The sequence below is a fragment of the Sciurus vulgaris genome (genome assembly GCF_902686455.1).
Source record: "Sciurus vulgaris genome assembly, chromosome: 7".
Taxonomy (NCBI): Eukaryota; Metazoa; Chordata; class Mammalia; order Rodentia; family Sciuridae; genus Sciurus; species Sciurus vulgaris.
The window spans coordinates 75,565,697-75,587,093 of NC_136467.1; the positions used below are offsets into that span (position 1 = coordinate 75,565,697).

Here is a 21,397-nt window from a genome sequence, read left to right on the forward strand (position 1 = left end):
TCCTTAACCATCAAATTCAACCTCTCAAAATTTCAGGTCAACACCCCACATCATCCTCCAGTGCAGGCCTCCCAACTCATGCACATCAACATGGCTCCTAGTCCTGCTGCAAAGAAACCCAGTGTATTTGCTTCCTTTACGAAGCATGCTAGTTCCAATAACAATGGGCTACATGCTGCTTTCCTTCAGAGTTTACAAGAGAGTATAGCTTGCACTGTACTCTTTCCTGTCCCTGCTACCTCCAGGGCCTTACTTATATTGTTTGTTCTGGAAGAACATGATTTCAGTCCTGTCAGATGATTTCTATTCCTTATAAAGCACATATTCAAGTTACCTTGGGGTACCGCATAAATAATACAAATCTTACAATGCCTCTCTGATGAGAGGGCTTAACCTCAACTGGTTTGTCCAACAGTACCTTGAGTTTTGTGTCTCAGTAATGCCTGGGAGAAAACCATATCTGTCAGAAAAGGGAGAAGATTAATGTACAGAAGGAAAGCTGTGATGTTTCTATTGTCCTCAACAAACAATGATCATGGAGAAAAAAAAGAATATATATGAGTGAATAAGAAATTCAGTGAGCATTATAGGTAGCTCTACATAAACTCCTCTCCAGCTATGGAACATTCTCAAGGACATATTCTACTGTCATCATAGAAAGCACTCGTTTGTATTTCCACCCCTGGAACTTTTCTCATTCTAGGTTCATTTACCATATTACTATAATGTAAATCATATTTTAGTGAAGATACACACTATAGAACCAAAATGTTTAATTTCAGGACAGTTACAAATAGATACAAAGAATAATAAACTAGTATATATGTCTCTAAGAGCATGATTTAAATAATTGTTGCTTAATTTTAATTTCTCATAGGCAGAACTACTTGAATATCTACCATTTATTTAAATACACTTGATATTTTCACAAAATGTTAAAGTTGAGTATCAGAGAAAGGTTCACTTTTTCATTTTATTTCCTTTAAATGTTAATAAAACTTGATACTCAGCATCCAAGTTTTATTTTCAACAAGAATCAAAAAACTGTCAAAGATAAACTGTTTTCCATCATACAAATGATGTGATCACAGATAATAAAATTGCACAAACCTCAAAGCCTAAATAACCATGTAAATGGATTCTATGTTTTTTGAGACAGATGGTGGATCACAACAGTGATGGGTTATGAATTCCAAAAAGATTGTCCTCCAGAATAAAACAAAAATGCCTGAAGAAGCAGATTTAAAATATAAAGTGGAACCAAAATAGAAAAATGACATCAATTTTTAAAAGACCAAAAAGACAGAAACAGAGAACATATAGATTATAATAAAAGCACTCTGGGAAGAAAATCATTTTGAATTGAAATATTATGCTTATGTTAACAGAAGGAAATGTGAATGCATTTCAACAAGGTGAGTAATGTTATCTGCTTCATTCTGTGTCACATCCAAGAATGCAGAAAATTGCAGCCATGTCTATCAACCACCTTATCACCTGCTGTTGGCCTAAGATATGCTCACCAACCTTGGTCATTGTTGGGAACTCTTGACTTCCTTACATAGTTCTTTGGCCATATTACATTACAGTGAATTAGAAACCATTATGGAAGGGAATTAAGTTCTTTTTGATGGGTCATTTCCTTACACAGCCTATTTCTAGAATACAGAAGGGAAGTATACCATAAATGCTGATTTAAAATGTCTTCTGTGCAGGTGTGGAAAGAGTTAATGGTCTCATCAGATAAATCTCAAAATAACATCAGTGATATTGGCATAGAACTCATCTAAACAGAAAAAATTAAAAGCATTTTATGCTACTATCACAGCCAGTGAAACTCAATTTCTGATGAAGTCTACTGAATCAAATTATCTAATATCTGGGTATCTTGTGTGCTAGTTGATCGTGACTCTGTCAGCACAAAAAGGCAGTGATCATGTTCCAAAATAAGTATCTTGGCTCTAAGATGATATCACCCATACTAAGTGCAATGAAGGCACTTATCAGCAGTCATTCAAGAGTCCTTAATTCACTGTTCCTGTGAGAAATACAGGTTGTTAAATTCATATCATTTCCTTAGCTACTTGCAAGTTCCTCTCCAGTTCTTTCTTAGATATTTCCTTTATACAAACACAATTAAATTATCTAATATACATAAAATGCTTTGAGCAATGCTTGGCACATAGTAGTCACTAAGTCTCAGTAATCATCATCATTATTTGATGTCTTACAAGTGATACTTTGTATGTCACATGCCTTGCAGAGACTCTGAGGTGTGATTTGCTTTAGCAAGTTCAATCCAGTGCTCCCAAGGAGGAAAAACTCTAATATCCAAGGCATGTTTTACATTACAGTTTTCTTATTTAGAGTAGAAGGACAAATGATTTTAAAAGTGATCAAAAATATATATACATATCCACCTCTAGATAAATGTCCCCAAAGTTATTACCTGAAATGGTAAATTTTGAGAACAAATTAAAAGTAAATTTTGATAACTGTACTACAAATTAACTGTGCCACTGATTAAACAGCCTATCCTCACATTGAATTAGTTCCAGACTGTGGTAAATTTGTTGCAACATTATTAAAGTAGTTCAGTATATATTTTATTTTTATAATAATGAATCTGATATGCTCTAATATCCTTTGGTTTGTCATATGTCATCCACACATCATTCATTCCATTCACTTAAAGCATCATCTTCATGTCCAGGTATTTCTGTTGGTGACTGGTCAAGAGAAGTGGAGTCTTTGTATCTCATAGAACTCAGCTCTGAGTGTATCTCAGTTGTAGAGGCTTTCGACCCCCAGAAAGCTTTCACTGCTGCCCTAGGGGAAAAAACAAAAATGAAAACAAAAACCACAATATGAAGTGAAAACAAAGACTTAATGTTTTTTACATTTTCTCTATATAGATGTTCCTTTTATTCATTATTCAATTTTAGTTTGTAATGCATTGGGCTGATAGATGAATGCTTGGACTTACCAGGATGTAATGCTCATAGAGATATTATACATATTTTTATATAAATGAATTGGTAGATTACAATAATCAAGTTTTAAAGTTGTGAGAACTACAACTGGATAACACAAATATTCATTAAATAAAATTTTAAGCAATTGCTTTGTAAAATTCTAAGAATTGCGTTTAAATGCTCTCTCATGGCTAGGGAAATAAGTCATGAGATCATTTTTAAAAGTATCCACATAAGAGATGGGGTAGCCTGAGCTAGCATTGTCACAAGAGGAATGACGTGAGCTGGACAGTTTCAAGACACATGCCAGAGATATCATGGTCAGGATTTTACAATTCACTAGATGAGGGAGGGGGAGATGAGGAGGATGTTAATCAAAGGTGACAATGCATCCTGGTCATTCGCCTACCAATTAATAATTATGAAGATCAATACGAAGATCACAAACACACAGATAATGACTCCTATTGTCAGCACAAAAACTAGGACTGCATCAGTGTCTGGTCTGCTTGATCTTCTCATCTGCAATTCTAAAGAAAACACACCTGATGATTATTTCTACTGGAAACAAAGAAGGAAATTAAAATTAAATGGAAAATTTATATTTGAAAAACAACTGTAGGAAAATACAAACAGAATTAGTAGAAAGAAAATTGTTAACATGACCTCGTGCATGTTCAAAATATGCATGTTCAAACATACAAAAAAGTTGAAAGAACATAACAACAGACACCTAGATTACCACCACCTAGATAGTCCCATGAATATTTTACTATTTTCTCCATCCATTCATTCATCCATCCATTATTAATCCATTAAGATATATTTTCATGTAGTCTAATATAATTTGCAGACATCTGCACAATTTCCCCCAAATTCTGCAAGTGACCTATCATTAGCTAGGATTCAAAATTTGCTTATATTTTTTTCTTTGAGGTAAAATACATGTATAATGAATTGCATAATATCTTAAATGTACATTTGCTTAGATTTGGCAATGGCAAACACACGTATGTAATCAAATGCTGATCAAGATGAAGGATGTTCCCATATCCCAGAAAATTCCCTTGAGCCCCTCCCAGGTTAATTCCTGTCCCAGCCTCCAGAAGCAACCAGTGTTGGATTTGATCTTGTTTCCCACCAAAATTAGTTCCGCCTTTTCTAGAACTCCATATGAATGGGCACATTCTGCAAGTGGCCTATCACTAGCTATGTGCTTTTTTGTATAAAGCTTTTTTCACTCAGCACAAGTGTTTTAGAGATTCACCCACACTGTTATATATAATTACTTTTTCTCTTTTTTATTCAGAGTAATACTACAATTATTTATCCTGCCACTAATGAAATGTTTGAAGGCTATTATAAAGTCCTGTGAACATTCTTGTAGAAGTCATTTTGTGAATATATATTTCCACTTTTCAGTTGGATAACTAAGAGTGGAATTGCTGAGTTGTAGGGTAGATGTATACTTAGTCTTCTAAGAGCTGGTGAAGATTTTCTCAAACTGATTATATTGGCTATATACGTGTTGTGAGTTTCTCCCAGATTTTGGCTTGGCTATTCATTTTCCAAGTGATTTTTTTTAAGTGAGCTTAAGTTTTTAAATTTTAATGAAGTCTTCCCTACATTCAATATTTCCTTTTACGGTAGTCATTCTGTGAGTCTTGTCTAAGAAACCTTTTCCTACTACAAATCATGCAGATTTCCTCCAATGTTTTCTTCTTAAAGCTTTATGGGTTTAATTTTTATCTTAGGATTATGATACATCTCTAATTTTTAATATATGGTATACAATTGAGGTTGAGGCTCATTGTTTTCTATACAAATATCCACACAGCATTCTTAAATTAAGCCCTCTCTCCCATATCTGTCTGCTCTTTCTTCAAATCAGGCTATTAAAGAAACAAAGCTGGTTTACAGTATGTGTGGGAACACTGCTACATTGTAAACTGTTAAAAAGTCAATTTATATCAAGGATAACTTGTTTTGTGAATTAAATTGCTTTCTTATGGCTCTTTCTATTCCCTGAATTCTAGAATCATTAAAAAAAAATGCTGAAAAGGACCATAGAGACCATCAGACCCAAATATAATTTTATACAGTTAAGTAAAGCAAGGTCCAAGGAAATGTAATGATTTGCAAAAATTATGTTTTGACTATTTTAATATTTTTATTTTGGTAAGTGTCAGTCTATCAGAAGTAGTCTCCTCTATGGGAAATCTCCATTGATTATTTTTCTGAATATTTTTTTCCTGTCCTTTAAACACCACAGATTATTATAACTCTCCATTTTTCCTAGTAATTCTATCATATAAACTCAATATGGTGATATTAAAGAGTTCCAAGTATAATCAAGAAATTATATCCATGTTTGTATTCCAATTTTGATGGATTTAAAAATCTTTTTTATCTTGAAATAATTTTAGATATACAGAAGTGTTTTGTTTTTTTTTTTTAAACTTAAAAACACCTTTGTGGAGAAATGCAAAAATTAGTTTCAATTTATGTACTACCCTTCAACATTAGCCAGGAGAGGGTGGAAAGTGAAGCGTATAAAGATTTTAGTTCTTTACAACAGTAGTCTCTCCAGGGTTACCGAGGCCGCTTTTACATCTAAATTTTTTAAAAGGTTGAAATTTTCTAATGAAAACTAGGTCCAATTTCAATACTCTCACTCTTTAGATATAAACGAAGCTTATGGGTAATGTCCTAGGGACACCATAACAAAGCACCACAAACTAGGTGACTTAAAAACAACAGAAATTTATTGTTTCATAGTTCTGGAAGCAAAACATAAGGGAGGGGGAATGTGATGTAAGAGCATGATCCCTCTGAAGGATCTAGGGGAGGATCGTTTGCTGCCCCTTCCAGCTTCTGGTAGCCCGATGTTTCTTGGTCTGTGGTAGCACATATCCAGTCTCTGTCTCTGTTTTCACGTGCCCGTCTGCTCCTATGTCTATGTCTTCACATGGCATTCTTCTGCCTTTCCCCTCCTCTGTCTCTGTCTCTCTCCCTTCTCCAAATTTCCTTCTTATAAGGACACCAGTCACATTGGGTTAAAGCCCATCCTACTCTACTAGGATCTCATCTTAACTAATTACATCTGTGTTGATGCTATTTCCAAATATGGCCACATTCTGAGTACTGGAAAGGCAGGACCTCAAAGTCTCTTTTCTGGGAGGAGGGCACACTATTCAACTCATAACAATGCCTATTCATGAAAGACAACTCTTCTGGGAGTGAAAAATGGTGACATATAAAATGGAAGTCAATACAATGTTGTGTGGACATTTCTGTGATGTCCAGTCAAAAGGGTCTATTGCAGTGGTATACCCAATTGTCATTTTTGAAAGAATCCAATAGTGTGCATGTACTAAGACGACAAAGCTACACCACCCCGGGCTCTACAAGAGAAAGAAGTCAACTTTGCCTCAATAAAGGACAGATATTTTGAGGTCTGTGTCCCTGCCCTTAGCTTACACCCTAGCAAATGCATTCTCCTTTCTAATCATGAGAGGAGTATGTACTACCTTGCAACATTAGCCAAGAGAACGTGGAGAGTGAGGAGTTTGAACTACGAACTACTTACCAGTCCTCCCAGGGACCAGTAAGTGTGCACAAAGGCCAAGAATGGTCCAGTTGCATTTATAATATCATAAACTAAGGCTAGCTGAGAAATTTTTTAGCTTGATGCTTTGCTCCTGTTTTGTCTTTCTTTGGTACTTTATTGAAATTATTTTTTTAGTGTTATTAGCTTTAACCATGAATTTTTTAAGTTGCTAAATAGCACATCAAAAGAAGTTTAAATAGTAAATAGTTTATTTTTTAAAATCACCCCCAAAACACTTTGCCCTGTTTTCATTTGAATAAAGATACCATATTACACTATGTGGTATCTCTAAACAAAAGCAGAAGCCATTTACCTGGGCTTCAAAAGTAGCTTTGAGAAATCCACGAACTCTCTTAAAATTACATATAACTTTTCCATGTTTGTATATTGGACATTTTTCCTCTCAAGAAGATCCAGAGCCTTGATTGGATTCTCAAAAGAACTTGTGACCAAATCCCCCATGCCCCTAACAAAAATGACAACATTATAAATGGCTAAGAGCGACTACACAAAAGGAAATGATAACCTGGATAAAGAAGACATCATAGATTAAACTGAAAGGACATACATGCAGATCCATCTCACAAGGGAAACAATTTATAACATGGAAAAGTACATTCAGGACAAGATTTGCCTTTTGTGATATATTTCAAGAACTGAATTATTGCATTCTCAAAAAACATTTTCTTCAAATGGATTTTTTTTAAAGTGCTCTGACTTCATGTTTCTTAATTTTATTATTTTTCTGTGCCAACAGTTTTATAAGCATTCATGAAAATTCCATTAATCCACTTTCACTTTTATGATGGAAGTAAGTGCAAGAATATATTTTAAGTTAAAAGACTACTCATTAAAGACCAGTTTCCCAAAGTGAGACACATTTGACTTTACATTGTGAAAAAGAAGTTAAGTATTAGTTGGTAGAAAAGCTTCAATTACATAAACCAGTGATAACTCAGTATAGTCACCAGCAGCAACAGCATCACCTGGGAACTTGTCAGAAAGGCAAATTTGGGTGCCAGCTCTAGTCCAGATCTACTCAAAAAGAATCTCTAAGTTGGGGCTGGATAGAGATTTGTGTCTTACCAAGATCTCCAGGTGATTTTGATGCTTTTTGAAGTATGAGATATAAGCAAGCCAAAATTTTGCTAGGCACTTACCATTTGTTGTATAGACTGTGAATTTAACAGATGCTACTAGTTCAGAATTATCCAAGGTATCGCACTGGAAAGCCAAGGGGTGAACATCTCTTTGTACTTCCAGGATTGCTGAATCATTTCCAAGTATAACAGGTTGCTATTAAAACAAAACAAAACCCAAACAAAGTATCAATGTTCTTCACTTAAGGTCAGAAAACCATTTATTTCATTCAAAAAAAGAAGAGTCACTGACTCTCTAAGTCCAGTATGCTAATTAATTGTGCATGTGGATTTTGGAGTCAGAAAATCCAGACTTCAGCTCTCAATCTACCACTTCCTGCCTGTGTGACTGTAGACAAGTTATCCTGTACACATCAGTTAGTTATCTATGCAATGGTATAGCAACCATAGGTTGTTATATACTGAAGAAGAGATTCTGACCAGGTGTGTTGGTGCACATCTGTAGTCCCAGTTACTCGGGAGGTTGAGGCAGAAGAATCGAAAGTTGGAGGTCAGCCTCAGCAACTTAGTAAGACCCTAGGCAATTTAGCGAAACCCTGTCTTAAAATTAAAAAATGCAAAGGGTTGTGACTCAGTAGTTAAACTACTCTGGGTTGAATCCTCGTTTCTTGGTAAAAATCTTTAATTAGTGTTAGCTACTGTCATTAATATACAACTTCCTATATAAATCAATGAAACCCTCATTTCCAAAATACAACAGTTTATATAAAGTGGATGTTTTTAAGTTCTATTTATAGTTGACTTTAAGACATATAGAATGTCTTAAATCTCACTCAACAGTGAAAAATTTTGAAGTCCAGTAATAATAAAGTTGCATGATTTTTAACTTCTCTTTTGCCAACTGATTTTAAAAAGAGTTTTCTGAGAGTTATCTGAACTGGGATACAAATGTTATCACGTACTAGCAAGTACCAGATTACATATGTTCATTACTTACTTGGTCTGGCCTTAGAAGTTTCCACATATATTTGAAACGATTTACAGGCGAAGTATGAACACATGCCAGTCTAACACTTTCAAGACTTTCTGAAATTGGTTTACCCCCTGAACAAAAGAAAAATTAAATGCATAAATACTATTGGGCATTACAACTTGTTTTACATACAACATTACTTTTAAGTCACTCCCAGTTTTAAAGAATCAGTTAGATGCTGCAAGTTATCAAATCTTATAATTGGAAGCTGGAATATAGTGGGGTAGGGGAGTGATGAAGGCAATGATAAAGTCACTGAAAAAAAAAAAAGACACCATGTCTTTTTTTTAATGCAGAATAAATTCTGGAGAAGAAGTAAGGGCAATCAGTGATCTGTTACACTGAACTTTGAGGTCTGTTAGTGGCTTCCAATTTACTGGTTAGGAAATCTCATTAGAGATATTGAAATGTCAGAATAGCATAATTGGATGCAGAACAGACCTCAAAGTTCCCAATTTAAGGTTTACCAACCCACCGATAAAATGCCATGACCAAAACATCAAAAGTGTTCCACTTGAGGACAGATTCAACCACAGACCCCAAGTATAGAAGTTCCAGTGTACTGCGGACGATATATCTGTTAAATTTTAGACATCACTGAAATATGTAAAGCAAAAGCAGAAAGTTATTCACAGTTATAAGTGTCTTGAGATGTGAAAATTAAATTTTGATGATTTCCTTTCAACGTACCCCTTGACCGTCTCCTTGCACTTAGTGGCAATCTGAGATTAAGGATATGTCCCCAGAGTAAACTCTTCCCCTCTGTCACCCTCCAGTACTTACAGCCACAATCTGCTGGTCCACGGCATTCTTCCACTCGAACAATACACTTGGATTCGCCTCCAGGGCATCCATTTGTTAATATAACTTCTCTAACACCAACACCTTAGGTAGAAAGAAATGGGCAAATGTTAAGAAAAAAAACTAATTGAAGAAGGTATTTACTTTCTCACCCAGGTCTGCCTTCTCTTTTCTTGCTTCCATCTATTTACTTATTCAGACTTTTTTTTTTTTTTTTTTTTTTTTTTTTTTTTTTGCCATGCTGGGGATCAAACCCAGAGCCTTGTGTTTGCAAGGCAAGCACTCTACTGACTGAGCTATCTCCTCAGCTCCTAGACTTTTTTCTTAATTTCAGAAATTTAACACCTAAACTCACAATGATAATGTTTAGAATTTTCTGTGGCTCCTTGTTCTGAATAATTTCATAAAATAGTATTTTCTCAAATTAATTACATAAAACACTAGTTATCCTACAATCATATATGCATTTGAAAATGGTACATTAAGTAAAATGAAAGGGACCTCTTTTTTCTTTTCCTTTTCTATTAGCCCATTATAGCTATACATAGTAGTTGAGTTCATTCTGACAAAATCACACATGCATGGAATTTTATTTCAGTCCCTGTTCCTCAGCTTTTCCCTCCCCTCCTTTTCCTCCATATACTACTTCCTCTACTCTACTGATCTTCCTTTCTCTCATTTACTTATTTTTGATTGATTCTTTCTACTTCTATGTAAAGGTGAAATTCCATGTGATGTATTTATATATGTGCATAACATGATTTTGTTAAATTCATTCCATTTTTTCCTCCCCTTTTTATGTTCCCTCCTCCCTCTCTTTTGATCATCTTCTATTCCACGGATCTTGCCTATATCTTTATAATATCCAATTTCCCCCTCCTTCTTTCCCTTATTTTGCTCTAGCTTCCACATATGATAGAAACTTTCCCAATCTTGATTTTCTAAGACTGGTTTTGCACAATGTTCTCCATTTCCTTCCATTTACCAGAATATGCCATAATTTTATTCTTCTTTATAGCTGAGTAAAACTCTATTGTATATCTATACCACATTTTCTTTATGCATTCATCTGTTGATGGATACCCTGAGCTGATTACATTATTTGGCTATTGTGAATTGTGCTGCTGTAAACATCAAGATGGCTATATCACTATAGTAGGTTGATTTTAGTTCTTTTGGGTAAACACCAAGAAACTGAATAGCTGGGTCATATTGTGGTTCTATTCCTAGTGTTTTGAGAAATCTCCACACTGCTTTCCAGAGTGGTTGTACTAATCTGCAGTTCTACCAACAATGTACAGTGTACTTTTTCCTCACATCCTTGTCAGCATTTATTGTGTTCTTAATAATTGGCATTCTGACTGGTGTGAGATGAAATCTCAATGCAGTTTTGATTTGTATTGCCCTGATTGAGAGAGATGTTGAACATTTTTTCATTTAGTTGTTGACCCTTTGGGTGTCTTCTTTTGAGAAATGTCTGTGTAGTTCCTTTGCTGGTTTATTGATTGGGTTATTTATTGTTTGTTTGTTGGGTGTTAGGTGTTTTTAGTTCTTTACCTGTTCTGAATATTAATCCCCTATCAGAGGAGCAGCTGATAAAAATTTCCTCCCATTCTGTAGGCTCTCTTTTCATGTGATGTCTTTACTACAGAAGTTTTTGGAAACTTTTAATATACAAATAAATTAATGTACTATTATGATCAATTCTCATTGACCTAAGATGCAAAGATTTTACATTTTAACATCTTTGAAATAAGAATATATTAATATAATTGTGGCATGGCAGCATTTTTCCCTTTTAGAATACATAAAATGTGCTTCTTACAGACAATAAAGTCAGGTTTGATGAAATACAGTAGTACACAGAATTTTCCAAACAGAGTGGGGGCACTGAGCTTCTGGAGAAAAATCCAAAATCATATTTTACCATAAATGATTTTTTTAATATTTAGATTGATAGTCTGTATTAAATATAGACAGGATAACCTATTAATAACAAAATCTCCATTTCCAACAAGATACTTTTTGTCACAGGAAATCAAATCTTTATTAACAATCCTAATCCTACAGCTCTACTGAGTCAGCCTTTAATTGCCATAATTGAGGGAGATGATAAATTCTGGATCGGCAACATTGCTGAATACATCCAGTGATAAGATTGGCTGATGACAGTTAAGGAATAGACCTTGATTTTCTTGTCTACCAGATTCCTTCTTTCAACCACTACAAGGTGTTAATCATAAACCCATTTTGAAGGTATAGAAAAACTAAAGATGAGAGGTGTCTTACAACAAACAGTGCTTCTCAAATTTAAGAATACATGCAAATCACATAGAGGTCTTACTAAAACGCAAATTCTGATTCAGTCTGTCTTGAGTACATTTAAGCCATTCTGTGGACCATACTGAGTAGCAAGAAAGAGGACTTCTATAGGACAGGAGGTTAGAAGCCAAAAGGTGTCTTTTGATTAGGAGGGAGTTGAGCCAGACACAGTGGTGCATGCCTGTAATCCCAGAATCTTGGAAGGCTGAGGCAAGAGGATCACAAATCCAAGGCCAGTCTCAGCAATTTAGTGATACCATCTTTTTAAAATTAATTAATTAATTAATTAATAAGGCTGGAGATGTAGCTTAGTAGGAGAGCACTTGCCCAGCATGTATGAAACTTTGGATTCAATTCCTACTAAAGGCAAAATAAAAAAACAAATTAATTGAAAGAGGTGGCTGAGAATGGCTTTAGTATGTCTCCACATGAATTTATGTGAATTTCTTATTCTGAAATGCATAAATATTTTCTAAGCAGATATTTTACATATTTATTTAGCAAAATACAGCTCATTGAGATATGTGTAGGTATGCAATTTTCCAGGTAACACCTAAAAACCTGCCAAAATGTAAGAAAAAAGTTTTTGAGTGCTAAAATAGTTTTTAGGAGTTAAATAGCATTTTCATTAAAACCTTTCTCTTTTCTATGTAGCTATAAACTGAAAATATTTTTAACATTTTATAACCAAAATATTACATTTTTGGTTTTTTCTTTAGAACATATTACATGTGGCATATCTTTCACATATTATTTGTCTGTCTTTTCCTACTAAAATATACATTCTTTGAAGACAAAGAGTTTTGTTTTCTTTTGTTGGTTTTCACTATTTTATCCCTAGGACCTATAACAATGCCTAATACATAGTAGACAAAAAAAATTAACATAACAAAAAATCAATTTTTGATTGGATATACAATTCAATATATAATTTCTAAAGCATGCCTTTGATTTTAAAAAAAGCAACATTAATTACTGGAGCTGTCATAAAAATAATTTTTTTTTTAACCTGTGAAAAATTTCAAGCAAGCAGCAAAAGAAAGATATAAACTACAAATGAGTAATCACAGGTTTATTACATAGATTCCCCTCATTTTGACTCTGACTTATGGTAAAAACCTGGTTTAAAATCACCTTTAGAGATTGAAAGAATAGTGGTTGCCAGGAACTGGAAGGAGTGGAGAGTTTGAGTTTAATGGGTATTGAATTTCAGTTTGTGGTGCTAAAAACGTTCAAGATGGATAGTGGTGATGGTTGTACAACAATATGAATATGCTTAAGGCTGCTAAATTTTACACTTAAAAATAGTTAATACAGTAACTTTTATTTTGAGTATATTTTACCATAATTTTTTAAAACTCTACCTCAAATAAAAATAATTCAAGTATAATTTTTGACCAATAGTTTGCTCCCAAAAATTCTGATCAAGATCCACATAAATTTTTCTGTCTTCTTACCCTCCTCATACCCTTCTTACCCTTCTAAAGCAGACTACTTAGGATAACTTAATTTCATTGTGAATCATCTAATGTTTCTCTGTACCCTAGTTTATGGCAGTGTTATCAAAGGATAGTCCTCTATTTAGCCATCAAGAATGAAACTATGTCATTTGCAGGAAAATGGATAGAACTTCAGGGCATTATGTTAAGCGAAGTAAGTCAGACTCATAAAATCAAGAGTTCTTTTTTTTCTCTTCTGTGTAGAAACTAGAAAGAAAAAAATAAAGGTGTGGGTGGGGGGAGAATCTCATGAAACAGAATAACAGAGGAAGGGGACCAGGCGGAAGGAAGAAAAGAGGAAATGGGGAGGTACTAGGGATTGAAGTTGATCAAATTATATTGTTTTATTGTATGTATGTACAAATATGAAATAGTAAATCCCAATATTATGTATAATCATAATGTGCAAATGAAAATATCCAGAAAAAAATTAAAGGATGGTCCTTTAGCTATCAGGCTCAGCTTCATTGTCAACTGGTTAAAATGCAAATTCTTAGGCCCATTCACAGATCTAGAGAGTTAAAAACTATTGAGTAGGTCCCACAATCTGTTTTAATAAGCCCTTTAGGTACTTGGAATGGATGTTTGAGAAACACTGACCTATAATAGCATATTTAGCCTTAATTCTACCCCCATGTAAGAGACTTTTTGTCCAATTTCTGTCCATGGAATGATCAAAATAAGTCTCATTCTTTTAACATCATCTTCCCCACAAAGCCAATACTTTTTTTCTCCAAGACATGACGTACAAATTGGAGAAATTGGAATAGACAATTACAAATAAGCATATTTCTTGATAGATTTGCCAACACATTATGTGGGAAGACATCTGTGAGATGCATTGGAAAATCTCTCATCTTCTGAACATCTGTGAAATGGAGAAAATTTCACTTTGGTGAAGACAGTTTATGTGCCAAAAAAATAATAGGGAGTTAGCTTAAAATAAAACTTAGGGGTTGCAAACTGGAAATATCTTGCCTTTTGAAGCAATCAGCTGAGTGTTGTGTGTAAATTATAGTTGTTAGACATAGAAAGCAATGAGAGATGAATGAAAGTACACAAATTACAAGTAAACAATTACCACATTATCTGTCTTTACCTTCCCTCCCCACAAAATTGGAATAGTTGCCTGCTCTTTTCTACTTACCACACGTGACCGTGCACATTCCAAATTCGACTTCTTTGACTATTGTTTTATTCGGAACTAAATATAAAGCATAAAATACAGTAGTTAATCATATGAAGACTTTTCTAAGTGGAAAACCTCTTATTTGGGGATGGGGGATACAAATACTTATCATACGGATAGCAAGTTATTAAAATTTTTTTTCTATTAAACCAGAGAAGTAAAGCCATTTCTCATGTATCTACTATTTTCTAAATCAAAAAAAGCCTGAACTTTTAAAGAAGTTCATGAAACTAAGGAAATAACCTGCAAAGAAGGTTTGTATTTAAAACTTATATATAACTTAAGGTTTTTTCAATCAGTTAATGCATGGTGAGTTAAAATTCTCTTGAAAGTCACAAAAATATAAAAAGGCCTTAGAATTATAAGAAATAAGGACAATTTTTCTATTCTCAATTTTTTAAAAACTCACAAGTGTATAATTTTCATCCAAAATCTTTATGTCTACTATTCATTAAAATTATGTGATCGATTGGTTTTACTCATTTTCCAGATTAAAATGAAAAATTTCAATATTCTAAGAACATATTTCAATGCTTTATTTAGCAGGATAATCAAGGAGCATATAACTTTGAGAAGCTAAAAATTCTTGGTTCTAAATCACGTTCTTTTTCTAATCATTTAGAAGAATTTGGCATGAATTCCACTAAATATCTTATATAACCAATTCTTTATAGCTCAGATTAAGACTGAAATCTCTCTATAAAAAAACAAAATGAGGTATTAGAAAAAATTTATAAAAGGCAATGTATCTCAGGACAACAAATCACATGGAAAATTGCACTGAACTTCAAATCCAAAAAGCTGCTTCTATCACTAATAAGCTCTTTGAGTTTGAGCAAATTAATTCTGTCAGACCTAGTTAACCCTTGCTAAATTTGGAAAGGAGACTCTACCTTATTTGATGTTGTAGGAATTAAATAAGATGACGTGTACAAAATCATTCCATAAATTGTTTAGACTATAAACATGCTTAAGATGTCATAATTACCCAAATTAAACACATTGTATAGTTATTAATGTCATATAATTTGATTTTTTCCTATTTTTATTATTGCAAAACCTCAACAGTTCCATAGACATTTCATTCTGTACTCACAAGCATCAAATACAGTACTTTGAATACAGTAGGTACTTAATACATATAAGTAAATCGATTATTGAATTTGTTAAATAAATGATATAGACTATCATGACTGATTAGTTTGAACTGATATTTTAATGCTTGGAATGCTAAAATACTTTCAGCTGGCACATTATAAGGAATAAGTTAAAATCTAAATCCTGAGCATAGAAAACATAGGTAAGGAATGAGTACTGGACTACTTACAGCTTCTTTACACAACCCATTACTCAATTAGATCTACTACTTACTACCTATGCTGCTTTGAGAAATTATTTAATTTCTTCTAACTTGAGCTTCCTTAGAGGAAAAGAATGAGGAGATTGAATCAGATAGCCTCTATAATCCCTTTCTGCTTTAATGTTCTTCCATGTATTGAATGTCCATTTTGTCACTTTAGGAATTTGTGTATGTGTGTGTGTGTGTGTAGGAATACTACAATGACGAGTCAGGGGAATTATATGTATCTGGACTTCTGAGTGACATTTGAAAAAGTTTCCCATTATATACCGATGAATAAAAAGGGAAAATATGATCTGAATGTCAACAACGTTTGATGTATAACTGGTTAAAATGGTATAATGCACAGATGCTAATTAGTTGACTAGAATGTGGTAGAAGCCATGTGTCACAGGGCTCTGTCCTATTAAACATTTTTATTAATGACCTGAAAAAGAACCCTGATATCATGCTGACTGAATCTAGAATTCTGCAAAGCTAGGAAGGATAGCATATATGTTTCAAGGTAAATTTGTATCTAAAAATGACAAAGTGGAAGAAGGGGCAAATGGAAAAGGAAACCTTAGGAGAATAAAAAGTCCTATATAGAGAGCTTAAAAGTTAACTGTCAGAAATATTGTATGGATTGTCTTAATTTGATAGAAGAAAAGGTTAAAAAAAAAAAAAAAACAGAATTCAACAGTTTGATAAGAGGCAAGAATGTGGTGAGGCTTCTCCAAAAGTCTCCTGGGCCTTAGACTATACTGATAAAACCTGCATCCACAATGATACAGGCAACAATCCTGCTTTTATTTTTCTGGCCAGATCCCACAATATTCTCTTTAGTTCTGGACAACACTAAAACTTTCGGTATACATCATCCAGGCACAATTGTAATCTTTGAGTTTCTTTTTTGAGAGATGATTTGTAAAGTTGATATTTTGTGATTTATATTCTCTCTTGGAATTAAGAGAAAGAAAATAGTATATTTTTGATATTGCAGTAATTATGTAGGTTTATTGAATTTTTTTTTTTGATACTAGGGACTAAATCCTGGGTCACTTAGCCACTGAGACACGTCCCACATCCCCCGCCTTTTTTATTTTTTATTTTGAGACTAAGACTCCCTGAGTTGCTGCTTAGGGCCTCACTAAGTTGCTGAGTCTGACTTTGAACTTGTGATCCTCCTGCCTCAGCCTCCTAAGCTGCTGGGATTATAGGCAGGTGCCACTGTGCCTGGCTTTTTGGATCCTTTTATAAATCTAAGACAAATAATATATATATATATAATTATATATATAATATATATAAATAATATATATAATATAAAAAATATATATATACATATATAGATATAGATTTAAAGGTATATAAAAGGATAAAAGGCATAAGGATACAAACCTAATCTTTGTGGTTTTCCTTTATTTTGAAACATTTTATTTTATCATCTGTAATGATGTTATTTCATCATTTCTCATTAATTATTTGCAACTATTTTTAAAAGACTAAAATAATAAAATTGAAGAAGGATTGGCACTGCCTAAAAACATGATGTAATTATGAAGCAAACCATAACTATTACATCAGTCTGTTTTCTTATTGCTTTGCCCAAAGCATCATGTAACCTCTCAGGAATATGTGGAAAAAGTCTAGAGACACCCCCCTTGTAGGTTATTTCTGGTTTTCATTAAATAAAAGAGATTTCAGAATTTTTCATTTTTTTTCCCATAATGGCAGAGAAGAAAATTGATGGAGAAAAACATTTCAAAATTATTAAATGAGTCAGAAGATGAACATAGAAGAACTTTAGATGGAAATGGTGATGGTGAAATTGATTGTATGATTGTATAAACAGAATCTCAGTGAAAGATGATGGTATCTTAGGTGACTGTCCTGGATAATTTTTTTTTTTACAAGGAGTGAGTATTGTATTTCTAAGGATGAAAGAATATATGGTATTCTCATCCAGTTATATCTTTTGATAGGAAAGATTTGATCTTGAAATATTCTGTGACAATAAACAAGACCATACCATTTTCTAAAAGGATGTGGACAGTATTATTTTCTTTTTCATGATGTTTATGAACAAAGATTTACTTGACAAGACTTGAAAATGGACAAACTATGATGACATGTGTGTATATAAAGGTGACTGAAAGAAAATATATGGATTAGAAATGAATAAAACTCATTGAATTAATTATTTCAATTAATGTTTATGAACTGAAAATGAAAGTGTTCTGCAATTATGCAGCAAAAAGATGACATTCTTCTCTTCAACAAAATATGTACCTTCAAAGTTTTCAAAAGTATTGTTTTGACAATATAAGTGCAAAAAGAACCAGAGTAATGATAACCCAGATTTTATGAGAGATGTACTTGAAATCTGTAATCAGTATTTACATGATGAAATATATTACAGGTTCATGCTTAACAGTTTGAACATTTAGTTTTATTCAAATTACTTTGCCAAGTTACACTTTTTCTCCATCAAAACTAGGATGTACAGAAAAAAATTTTGGGTTTTTGGTGTGTTTACATTCTTATTAAAATTTCTAACAAAGTTGTTTTCACTAATCCTTTATTCTTACTTTTGGAAATTATTTGTAAAATAATAATTATTATTATTATTATTTTGCAGTGCTGGGGATTGAACCCAGGGCCTTGTGCATGCAAGGCAAGCACTCTATTGACTAAGCTATCTCCCCAGCCCCTGTAAAATTATTTAAAAGTGAAAAAATAATAGTCCACTCGAGAGTAATGGTGATGCCTGGTTTTACTGGTCCACTAGAATTAGAAGGGCTAGGCAAATTTTGACAACAGTCCTGAACATTTTCTGGTTGTTTACAGTTCCCGATTCTCAATCTCCCCAGAGAAAAAAACCCATGCATGAAGTCCACAGAAAGTCAACAGATGAGGAAACTGAGACACTGAGAGAATAACTTACCTACAACTGAATTTGAATTAAGGCATTGCAACTTCATCACCTGAGTTTAACCTAATAATACTTATCACTTTACAGTTAGAAGCATAGCATCCCTTCACTAGGGATGAACAATACTAAAATTGTTCACTCAATTTCTTTAAAGTATAGAATGAAGCAATAGATATACTGCTTTAGAACAGGTGCTTTTCTTCTCTAGCCATCTTCCTTTTTCACATTTTCAAAGTCAAGCTCTATAATGTAATCAAGGCAGTTTGAGTCTGAATCCCACTATTAACCTCAGATAGTCAATTTCTTTCCATGCTGAGGGTCACTATCTGTCATTAGGAAATAAAAGAAAGGTTGATAGACACAGCACCCACTCTGTACTTACAGATGGAGGAGACAGAAGAATGTGAAGGGCACTAAAAGAATTTCAGCTGGGTCATTTATGGTAGAAAGGAATCATCCTTTTGAAGACTGCAAACCTGCAACTGACCCTTTACCTAGCAGCATGTGAGTTACTAATCAATATAACATGTACAACAGTTTGTCAAGTTTTATTGCTTAATGAGCCAGCAGTATGAGGCAAATTTACGTACCAAGTGCAGACTCATTCTCCCTTGGTTAACACGTTATCATCTAACAATGTCATTAGTTGGATCCCCTGATAGATGTTTTCTACTGTCACCATTCCTTTGTTGAAGTTAAATATACAAATAAAGCACTACCACAGCGTGAAAATGCTCCGTGGTCCAGGCGCACAAAGGTGACATGGTGCATACACGGGCAGTTTTGTAGGCTACTGAGATTAAAGGGAATCATGAATTCCACTGAGTTCCCATTCCAGGGGCAAATGTGGAAAGAAAGAGGGTTACAAGCAACTTGGAACTTTAAAAACAACAACTAAAACTACAATGGGAAGGGGAAATGTCTTCAAGAAGAGTCAAAACCAAGATTCCCCTTGGTGGAAGGCTACCTACACCATTTAAAAAAAAAAAAAAAAAAGTTTTTCTTTCTCAAAAAGCAATATTTAAAACTATTTCTGTAGCGGTTCTACATATGTTTCTTTGTTTATCTTGCTGAAGCCTTGGACAAACAGCACATCCTTCTTCAAGGCCATAAGATGCACAAAATGGGATAAACGCAGGGCAGATGTTTGCAAGAAAGCTCTACAGATGGTGGCACGGTAATTATGGTTCCCTAGGCAGAGTCAGCCTTTGCCCTCAACAGGTGCCTCCGCGCCCCTAGTAAGGAGCCTCCTGCTCTCACCAACTTCCTCGGTCTCGGGCAGGGAGGCCTCGTTCTCCACCACTTCGCTTTCGTTGTTGTCGGTGGTGGTGTCCTCCTCGTTATCGTTGTCGCCCTCGCTCTCGCTTTCCCCCTCGCCATCGCGGGACAAGCTGGGATCCTGGATGGCGGTGACGTTGGTCCCACAGGAGGACTGGAGGCCCGCCAGGAGCAGCCAGCCGACTGTCAGTAGCAGCCCTGCGGAGCAGCCCGCGCCCCCGGGGCTCATGGTTCCCGGCCCCGACGGCCGCCCAATGCACACTCACAGCCCCGGCTCCAGAGGAGAGGGGCTTCGAAAAGACCTGCCACGCCGCGCTCCACTACGAACCCCTGCGTCGCGCCCAGGCAACCATTGAGTCGTCACCGCTCGTCACCGCCATCCTCTGTGGGGCCGCGCCCCGGCAGATGCCTGGAACCGCGGAGAGCGGTGCGGGTGCAGCAGGGCACCTGCGTTGGGTGCGCGGACGCGGGGGTGCAGGGGGCCTTTCCCGCCAGCCTCTTCTCACAGCTTTGCTTGCTTGCTTGCTTGCTTGCTTGCTTGCTTGCTTGCTTGCTTGCTTGTTTGCTTGCTTGCTTGCTTCTAAGACATTCCCTTTGCGTGCTTCCTACGTTTACTCTTTTCAAACTGGACTCCTTAGACCCTCAAGTACTATTCATGTGACTTGGCTGCAAAAATTATCTATCCAAAATAACCAACTAGGGACGACGTATCAAGAAGGATTTGCCACAGCCTTATTAAGTATGATGCTCTAAATTAGATCCGTAGCTGCAGGTGAGGTTTGCTTTGTAGGAAATACAGGGGAGCATTTCGTTTCTTTGATTTGTGCACCATTATGACTGCCATGCAAGCTCATATTCATGTTTTAAGATTTTGTGCAGCACCATCAGCTCCGTGTAGAACTTGAGTTAGACTGGAATGAGGGGGTGAGGAGGTAGGTGCTCATGCAAGTTTTCAAGCTATTTGGTCTCCAGTTCTCTTTTTTTTGGGGGGGAAGGGGGAGGGATAGCTGATAAGTTGGGTACCAAATGTGAGGCTTGGGACTTAACCTTCATTCCTGATAATTTCCATCTTCTCGGTTTGGGTTGGGGGGGGCGGGGTTGTTTGTTTTGTTTTTTTGTTTGATTGTTGCCATTTGTTTTTTGCCTCATTGACAGATTTTTTTCTCAAATGCTCCTGATTATTAATTCTGTTGTATTAACACATTAAATGTCCTTCCCAAGTTTGATTTGGAAAATATATCTCCTTCAGGTCACTGTCAAAACTGTTCAAAGTGCAACAGGTGAAGGATGGAACCCTGTGATACTACTCTCTGACA

At 34.9% G+C, this 21,397-nt stretch overlaps 1 protein-coding gene across 1 annotated transcript; it reads right to left on the bottom strand.

Moving 5' to 3' along the window:
* Nucleotides 1-2,672: 2,672 nt before the first annotated feature.
* Nucleotides 2,673-20,310, bottom strand: SPACA1 (sperm acrosome associated 1; the record flags this gene model as incomplete). The annotated part of the gene is made up of 7 exons (XM_079149087.1): nucleotides 2,673-2,829; nucleotides 3,385-3,505; nucleotides 7,746-7,881; nucleotides 8,683-8,789; nucleotides 9,502-9,603; nucleotides 14,488-14,544; nucleotides 20,064-20,310. The coding sequence occupies 7 exons, from the start codon at nucleotides 20,308-20,310 to the stop codon at nucleotides 2,673-2,675; spliced, it is 927 nt and encodes a 308-aa protein (XP_079005213.1).
* Between the last annotated feature and the right edge of the window lie 1,087 nt (nucleotides 20,311-21,397).